Here is a 10,066-nt window from a genome sequence, read left to right as displayed (position 1 = left end):
AAAAACTTTAATATAACAGCAAATGTACAACGTTTCGACAAGGTTTTGTCATCATCAGGTTGAAACGTTGTACATTTGCTGTTATATTAAAGTTTTTCTTCATTACCCATTCAAGCCGTCTCCAGCCATTATTAGTCTCAAAGTGGGTTCCTCGTCATCGAATGCTTCTATATTGTTTGTTTAGAACTTTTCTGGCTGCTGGAACTGAGACAAAGACTAGAACGGGAATCATGATATATTACAGTGTTAAGTCAGAAAAGTTCTCAGTGAACTATTCCACAATCCTAAATTACTTACATCAAGTAACCATTCTTATTATACATTTACAAGATAAAACTCAAACTAAATACTAAATTGTACATGTCTCTGTACCTCCCCTCTAAATGAGCATGACCTCATTCCAGGAAGATATTACACAGAAACATGGCCAAGCAAGTATTAAACAATCCTTGTAGCATGTAACCTTTATCTAAACTAGAAAATTAGCACAAGTTTCTGGCATTTCTACATACTGTTCACAAGAATGCCAACTAATTACATAAAACTTGCACGAAGACTTAGGAAATGTTACCATAATGTAGCTGAATAACAATATATATTTTCTCTTTTTATCAAATTAGTAGTTCCTTCAGCTGCTACACTAACACATGCACCTTGTGAAAGGGGAATAACCTTCAGTTGGGAATGAGTTATTCCAATAAATTATGAGTGTTATTCTAAGAACTGCTCTACTAAAATTTACAATCACCATAAGGTAGAGGGAAAACTTTTTTTAATCAGTAAATTATGCATGACATGTTAGTATTTCCAGTTATATATTTCATTTTTCAAACCAATGTTTTTTGCAACCACAAAAACAACTATTGTGAAGCATAGCGTATACACCAAACAGTAGGTATTTATTACAAAATTATCTTACGATACCTCAGAACAAGCAGTCACACCCTCCAGCAACAGACAACACTGTAAGATGTTACTGTTTAACCTTTCTACAGTTAGAGCCGCACGTTCAGATGGATGATGCAAGATCAGAGACACAGCCGTTTCTTGTGAATTGGACAAGGGAACCTCCCAAATTGTCTCAGAGATATATTCTTCTACAATACACCTATGTGAAGACAGATTTATTTTATGAAACAGTTATTCAACTGAAAGGTTACAAACTTTGTGCACAATATGTAATGCAGAATATAAATGTTATTTTTCTTGAAAACATTTTCATTTTCAAAATAAGAGGTTTTCAAATCTATACAACACAGAAAAACTTAATTTTAAACTTACCTAACCAAATCTCCCATGTCTGCTTCCTTTTGGTCTGCACTTCTTTCACAGAAAATATCCTTTTTGAAAACTTCAATGCCTTTCCAACCAAGAATGATTTGATTTAGTATCAATATGGCTTGTTTACAATACACAGAGGACTCGTGTAGCTTGTCCAAGAGGTAGTCTATCAGTAATGATGGATCTCCTGCCCAATTCATTATAAAAGCTGTTATTTTACAGATTGAAAGGTAAAAGAAAACAATAAAGTATAAGGTTTGTGAGAGGTGAAAATTTTGACAATTCTTCAAATGTCCTTACTTTCGTATACTACATTAACCTTAAACCACAAATGACTAGAAAGTTGTTTTTAATATTTTCTATAACTTACCTATAGAAATGTAAAGTTTCACAAATTGTGTAAAATACATATTCCACCTTCAGTCATTGTCTCAAAGTGCTATCAATAATTGTCACAGTATCTGAACACAGATACCCTGTGGTCCTTTTAACACTTGAATACAACAAATCATATTACTGATGCTACATGTGCACAGCACCCAACTACTCTTGTACTTGTGCAACATAGATCACTGTCTGACTGTCTTGATGAATCCAGAAAGATAGTACATCTTACTTGAAACTTAATGAAACTGAATCTTTTTATGAAAAAATCATCTCTTTAGTTGCAAGCTATATTTTTAATGTTTTAATTTAGTTGTTTGGGAGAGGAAGCTGTTAACCATGATGGTGTAATAATTGAGAATATTCCTATAATATCTCAAAAATTATATCAATTATAAATCAGAGTATAAGAAGTTAGCAAATGAATATTTAACAAGTAGTTTAATACAATATTAGTAGAAAGAGTTATCACATCTATTCAGTTACTCAGTGAGTTACCATATTTTGTTTGTTATTGATCAACTAGTTTTGCAAGGAAATTTTATTAGTGTAGTACCATTAGTCTAGCAGTTTAAGTGAAAACATTGTTTATGAACTCAGGCCTACAAATGTGTACAAGTGAAAGTAGCCTGTAGAAAATGTTAAGGAAAAAATAAACTAATTTGTTATTATTATAAGAACTGGACATGACCTTATTTTTCCAAAATAACCCAAAAGAATCCAGCCAACAATAGAATATGTTACAACACCAGTGTGAGAAGTAGGATTATTTTGGTGAAAAGAAAAATTAAAATAATACTTTGACTAAATTTGAGCATGACAACTTGATCATGAAGCGAGACTGAAGTGTTATGAGAGACGATGATGCTATCAAAAATGGTCAAGAAAGAGACAAAAAATTAGAGGAATAAGACAAAAAAATCAAAAGACGACCAAGAAGAAAGGGAGAGAAACAGATAGGAACACATTACAACACTTTTAATACTGACTTACATATTACACAGTCTAGTCCTCAGATAGATGTTCCTGTGTGTTTCAGCTAGTATACACCCAGTTTTAATAACCTTATACATTCTTCAAATAACTGTTGAAGATGCAAACCCCATCATCTGATTGAATCTCTTTTTTACACTAAACTTTCAAACTCTATAATCTATTGGAGTTGTTGGATTGTTTCACCAATTTGAGCATGCATGCATATTGCAATAGCAAAATCAGTTTTCTTTTGTTTATAAGCAGGTCTATGGCTTTCACTAAAAGTCCAGACTATTTTCACATAATCCCTATAAAAAAAAAGGAATTTACAAGTTGGAAAAGACTATGTCCAATAGTTTCTAGTGTTTTATGTGAACACATACTGCTTCTACCATCCAACACATTGTGATAAACCTTAAAGATTGAATTCCTCTATAGCATCAGACACAAAAGTGGCAGAGAATAAAAAGAATCCAGACATTTCTGATAAATCAGCAAAGAATAACTTATACCACAAACCCCTTATACATGGCTCTCTATGGTAATGGTTTATTGCTATTTTCAAGACTTGATGGAAAAATTCTAAATCTTAAAAAAATGTTCACATATTTAAAGATTACCATACATGCAGTAAGCTATCTCCCTCATGATTAAATGAGAAGGGAAGTGTATATTCAGTTAAAAACAAAAGTTGAATATTCACTGCAATGAAAAACACATTTTGCAAATGTAAACACACATACAAAATTTAAAACATTCATTAGTGATATCATTATTCATACAGTGTCCTTTGCAGTATTTACAGCTCTTCATCCTTTTTTTAAAATCCAGTAAAATTCTTTATTAATTTTAAACACATCAACAACACAAAACATGGTATCATTTAACCTCTTTTAATATTCAAATTCTATTGGTTGTTGGTAAAAGTTTTTAAACAGAAACTTTACCAATATAGCCATGGCATACATGACATGTATGTGAAGAAAATGGCAAATCTGAACACAATATGTATTGCTAATGCCAAAACTTAATCTTTACCTTTCATGGTGCATCTCATAATAGGGTAATCTCAAATCTCACACATATTAATTCCTCAAGAAAGATGACCATGCCCACAAATAAGACCGAATCAAGAATCGATAGTTGAGACAAGAGTTTATTGAAACGCTGACCAATATCCTGACAAATAACAAACCTAAAACCTCTCATAGCTTCTCTGCATATTTAGACAAAATTGAAGAATTCTTCCAGGGAGTTCAAAATAAAGTCAGATTTTTACTGGAAGTTTTAAAAAACTCATGCTTGTAGGACACTGGTTACACCTTTTTTTCAGATAGAACATCATTTGGGTTTTCACATCCAATTTGTGAAAGAGATTCAATGCATCCTTAAATCCTCTATCCACAACAGCCACATCATATGATTATATCCAGGTGCTAATGCTTTCAACCATCATTTCAGAACACCTGATGAGTAACTGCCAAGTCATTACTTCACACACTATCAGGATATGAACCATGGTTTAACAAGTGATCATTGTTTGCACATGCTATACCTACAGCTCTGGAATACATACTCACCACTTTTCTGAATATACACATATGTACCTGCTAAAGATACAATAATAAGATTATTGTTCCCTTCTGCCAAAAAGCTCCTGAGAAAGAGGATAAGCATAATTAGGTATCAGTTCTTGACAACTTATGCCTAAGTCAATAATACAGAAAAAAAAAAGATCAATCACCACCAAGACAGAATGAGCCAAGTATATTACTCTCTTTACAGAAAAAGCATTTTCCAAACCCAGAAATGTACACAGAATTCTGTTGGAAAACACAGTATACAGTATACTGAGGAGAATCCACAAACAGGTTCGCAAAGTTCTTAAATATGTATTCCTTAAATGTAGTTTCCTGTAAGACAGGTAATGAAACTGAGACTTAGTTGAAATGAATTAAAAGTATTCAACATCAGCTAATCCATGAGGCATACCAGTCTATTCTGCCTGAGCTCTCTGCTGTGTTCTCCAAAAGAGTAATCTCATCCATTCTGTTATGACTTATATGGGAATTTTTCTTTGTGAAGAGTAACACAAACAATATACATTACAATTAAAAAAAAATATTATTATGAACAAATAACGTACACATTTAAATGAAAAGTAATACAGACATACAGTACACTTTTAAAGAAAGAGTAATATGAATAAATACTGTACACTTTTAAAGAAAGAGCAATATGAATAAATACTGTACACTTTTAAAGAAAGAGTAATATGAATAAATACTGTACACTTTTAAAAAAAGAGTAATATGAATAAATACTGTACACTTTTAAAGAAAGAGTAATATGAATAAATACTGTACACTTTTAAAAAAAGAGTAATATGAATAAATACTGTACGAACAATGTACAGTACACTTTTAAAGAAAGAGTAATATGAACAATGTACAGTATACTTTTAAAGAAAGAGTAATATGAACAATGTACAGTATACTTTTAAAGAAAGAGTAATATGAAAAACATACAGTATACTTTTAAAGAAAGGGTAATATGAACAACATACAGTATACTTTTAAATAAAGAGTAATATGAACAACATACAGAATACTTTTAAAGGAGTAATATGAACAACATACAGTACAGTTTTAAAGAAAGAGTAATATGAACAACATACAGTATACTTTAAAGAAAGAGTAATATGAACAACATACAGTCTACTTTTAAAGAAAAGTAATATGAACAATGTACACAAAGTGATATGAACACTATACAGTTTACTTTTAAATAATAAAGTTTTTGGTAATGCATTTTTACATTTTTATTTTTTAAAAGTCTCAAGAAACTAGCATAAAAAGAACTTACCATAATAGCCTAATAAACGGCAAATTTGCACTAAACAATCTTCTATTTGAGTGTCAACAAAGTGTTTAAAATGCTTTTTAGGCCACCTTGATAAAGCTGTTTCTATTCTATTTGACTCTAGATAATAAAATAGAAAGAAAGTCAAATGCTGTATGTTTTTAAAGCACTTTCATGAATAAAAAAAAATTATACACTTCACACTAATCACAAGATGGTGAGCCAAACACATTTTCTTTTATTATATCTCATGGGTTATATGAACACTAAGTGGATAATCAACTAAACAGAAGTTTGTGAGCAAAATATTTGAAAATTCTAAAGGCAAAACTCCAATAAAATATACACCCATTTAATCCTAGTTTTATATACTTTCACACTGTAGGAGAAAAATTCTAATCTGATAAAAGAAACTTTACAAAATCATCTAATAAATATGATGGTGTAAAAGAAAGCCAACATAGATTCATAAAAGGGAAATCTTACCTCACTGATCTGTCATCTTTTTTTGAGGACATTAAGATGGAAAAGGTGTAGATTCGATGCACTTACATTTTATAAATGTTTTGGATAAAGTATCATAAAAAAAGATTAGCTACAACTATCACATCAGTAGGGATTGGAGAAACACTAGTTAATTAGATAATAAGGTTAATGAATAGGAAAAGTCAAAAAGTCACTGTTAACTCTTTCAGCATAGGCTCAGTCCCTGGGATCAACCTCATAACCATTTTGTGCTTGGTATAGTTTTTATGCTATAACTTTTAAATTAATAAGCATATGTTCACAAAATTTGTTAGATTATCAGTAAACATTACAAGGCTTTCACACACAAAATATCATATTTTTTAAAATTAAGTCTTAAGGTTTGTTAAGCAATGATTTTCTCATGCCTTTTTTCTTTTCAAATGTTGCCTATCCAACATGCAAAGTAATTTTCATTCTAAGATTAAAAATACTTTTATGCATCAGAAAATTTTCAAATTTTACATGTAAAATCTTTATAACGTCCAGATAGTTATCAAACATTCTTTAAGAAAAAAACTTTATATCTGTTATTTTCACCAATAAATCTCTGTACAGGTTCGGTTGATTTGACCAATAACTATAAATTATGTTTTTTTCATTCTAGAATGACTACAAATTATAACACGAAAACACGAACCAAAATTTCAAGGAGGTAGGTTGTGTCTTTAGTCTGCTCAAAATTTCATATTTTTTTAGACTGAAATACAGCTTAGTTACTAAGCTTGATAAATTATAATGGAATTCTGTGGTACTGATATAGTAATTTATGATTTGCTAATTCAACTGTATATATAAAACCTAGAAAAAATTATTTTGTTTCATATCCTCCACATTAAAAATTTTAAAAGGCTTAGCAACCTACGTCAAGCAGCAAAGGAGTACAAAGCTTGTAACTAGTAGAGATAATTGTTTGTTTTACTTCTTTATTTACTGTTCTATGTTTTAATAAAATAAGTTTAAGAACTTATTTATAAATAGCAATAATCTATATACATATATAATGTATAATAATGAAAATGCAATTGTATTTTACAAAATACTAGTTTACTAAAACACAGCCAAGACAAGTTACTTTGTAAAGACTAAAGGTAAGTTTTATATTATTGGATATGGTAACATAAGTGCACGTGCGCCTCATCATTGTAACTTCTATATTGTTAGCCTGGCATGGCTGAGAGGTCAATATAATAAAAATAGTAAACATATATAAATGTATAATGTTACAAGACTTAAGCTATTTAGTCTAAACATTTATGTTTTCATGTTATAATTTGTAGTCATTCTAGAATGAAAAAGGCATAATTTATATTTATGTCCTCATGTTTTTAACGTGGTTACAAGATTGGTCAAATTGACCAAACCCATACAGAGATTCGTTACTGAAAATAACAGATAAAATATAAAGATTTTTTTCTTGAGAAACATTTGATAACTATCTGGATATTATAAAGATTTTGCATGTGAAATTTGAAAATTTACTGATGCATAAAAGTATTTTTAATCTAAAAATTAAAATTATTTTGCATGTTGGATAGGCATCATGCGAAAAAGAAAAAAAAGGCACGAGAAAAACATTGCTTTACAAACCTTAAGACTTAATAAAAAAAATTGATATTTTGCATATGAAAGCATTGTAATGTTTACTGATAATCTGCCAAATTTCGTTAACATAAGCTTACTAATTTAAAAGTAATAACATGAAAACTATAACAAACACAAAATGGTTATGAGGTTGGTCCCACAGACCAAGCCTGTACTGAAAGAGTTAACTTGGTAGGTTTTGCTATATGTCACAAGTTATATAAACAGTAAGTAGATAATGAACTAAACACAAGATTGTTATGTGAATGATAAAAAATAATAATAATAATGACATTTTAACTCTATCTTTCTAAAATTATTTCTGTCATAATTCATATAATATTTATCTTTTCACAAAGTTCAATGATTACAATGTATCTTTTCTCAATCACCCAGGTTGCACCACTTGTCACCTGGTAAGTTTGCTCTAGACTAACAAAAAGTCTAGTTAGGCCTAAGATAACAAAACTATCTGACAAAGGGTTGAAATTTGTTTTTAAACACAAATATGCAAGCATCTAAGTACATCCCATACCTTTGTCTTGCATTTCAAATGAAGGTAAGTATTTCCAGAGTTATGCTTACATTTAGGACACCCCCAGCATGTCTAATGTGGTCAATTATGACTCTCTTGGCATTAAGGGACATGTTTTATTGGGTTTCTGTAATGGCTTAAAATAATTTAAAGGGAACATCTGAATAATTTTCACATCATCAGCCTTGAGGAACTGTCTGCATTAAAGTCTAAAGTCTAGCAAGTCTTTGTCATTAATTATTGAAGCTCTTTTTAAATTATTAAGGGTATTCTTTGTAACAAAACCAGTATTAATCTTAGAGGGTTCCTTTAAAATCTTTTTGTCTGTTTGATGGAAGAAGGAAGATTTTTGGAATGGATGGTTTACATTTAAATAAGATATTGGCTGGTTTATTTGCCATGGCTATTAACTTAGCTGTAAGGGAAGTTTTAAACTAGGACTAGATAGTGGTGAGGGCCAGGATAAACTATGTGCAAAAAGAATGAGGCAGAGAAAAGTTTAGCATAGGAAATGAATATACGGTAGTTATAAGGATAGGCTTAATTGTTACTATTGCAATGCTAGAAGTATAAGAAATAAAATAGATGACCTTAGAACACTGGTAGGAATGGAAGATTTTGATATAGTGGGAACAACTGAAACATGGTTAAACGTAAATGATGTTGCTGACAGAAATTTCTTTGAACTACAGGGTTACAGGCTATTCAATAGGGATAGTGCTAAAGTGTGTGGGGGGAATGGTTTACATGTAAAATGTGAATTACATCCTGTTGAAGTTCAAAGATAATAGAAGAGATTTAATCCATTTGGGTTTCTATTAGTGGATATAAAGGAAAAAGGTTTTTAGTTGGAATTTGTTATGGACCACTAAATGATATTGATGAAATTAGTGAGAAACTTTATAATGAGATTAAGATTTCAGCTGTTAATTAAGTAATAATTATGGGTGATTATAATTTCAGGCATATAGATTAGGAAATGCTAAAGTCAAACTATGAGGGAGAAAGTTTTTTGGAAACTGTTCAAGATGACTTTTTCACCAATTAGTCAACAAACCCACTAAAAAAAGAATGCTATTTTAGATTTATTGTTAACTTCAAATATAGAAATGATCGAGAGGGTGGAAACTGGGAACATCTGGGTGCAAGTGATCATTGCTGTGTTAGGTTCAATGTTTTGCTGCATATGGAGATAAGGAATAATGATATTTTTGGTTACAAATGTCAAAAAGGCAAATTTTGAAGAGATGCGACAATAATTATCTGGTGTGATATTGGGCAGATAAGTTATTTGGAGATACTGATCAGATGTGGAAAATTTTTATAGATATATTTTTAAATATTCAAGGTAAACATATTCCTTATAGAAAGAAAGGGGTAGCTGCAAGTAAAAAAAACTAGGCTGGCTCACAAAGAGTATAAGAGATAACATTAAACTTAAATTGACTGGTATGATGGTAGATTTAGAAGATTATGGAAAATCAAGAAAGTTGGCGAAACAGGAAATTAGGACATCAAAACGGACGTAAGAGAAAAGGTTTGCTGAAAATGTAAAAATTAACAGTTAGGATGTTAGGGTAGGACCCTTGATGGATGATAAAGGAAGGCTAGTATCTGATGATTATGAGATGACTGGATTATTAAATTTTGCTTTTCCTTCAGTTTTTACTAAATTAGATTTAAGCAGTATTCCATATTTTGAACAGATGATAGATGGAAATAAGGTCCACCTAGATGACTGCATTAATTCTGAGCTGGTTAAGAAAAAATTGGAAAGTTTAAAAAACAATAAGGCTCCTGGGCCAGATAATATTTCCCCAAGGATTTTGAAGGAGGTTAAAGATTGGATATGTCAGCCACTTGCCACTATATTTTGTAAATCCTTGAATAGTGGGCAGATACCAGAGAATTGGAAGCTAG

The 10,066-nt window shown here is 30.5% G+C and overlaps 1 protein-coding gene across 1 annotated transcript in view; it reads right to left on the bottom strand.

Annotated features, from left to right (window-relative positions):
• LOC106469044 (TELO2-interacting protein 1 homolog) overlaps positions 1-10,066 on the bottom strand; it is a 64,580-nt gene that overhangs the window by 16,675 nt on the left and 37,839 nt on the right. Inside the window, exons 12-14 of the mRNA XM_013929499.2 lie at positions 5,506-5,622; positions 1,282-1,468; positions 925-1,108 (exon numbers count right to left, since the gene is read on the bottom strand). Coding sequence (XP_013784953.2) covers positions 925-1,108; positions 1,282-1,468; positions 5,506-5,622 — 488 coding nt within the window. The remainder of the gene's footprint in view (positions 1-924; positions 1,109-1,281; positions 1,469-5,505; positions 5,623-10,066) is intronic.

The sequence above is a fragment of the Limulus polyphemus genome, unplaced genomic scaffold, assembly GCF_000517525.1.
Source record: "Limulus polyphemus unplaced genomic scaffold, Limulus_polyphemus-2.1.2 Scaffold3273, whole genome shotgun sequence".
Lineage (NCBI taxonomy): Eukaryota > Metazoa > Arthropoda > Merostomata > Xiphosura > Limulidae > Limulus > Limulus polyphemus.
Note: the sequence above shows the minus strand (reverse complement) of the source record. Positions and strands in the feature narration are given on the sequence as shown.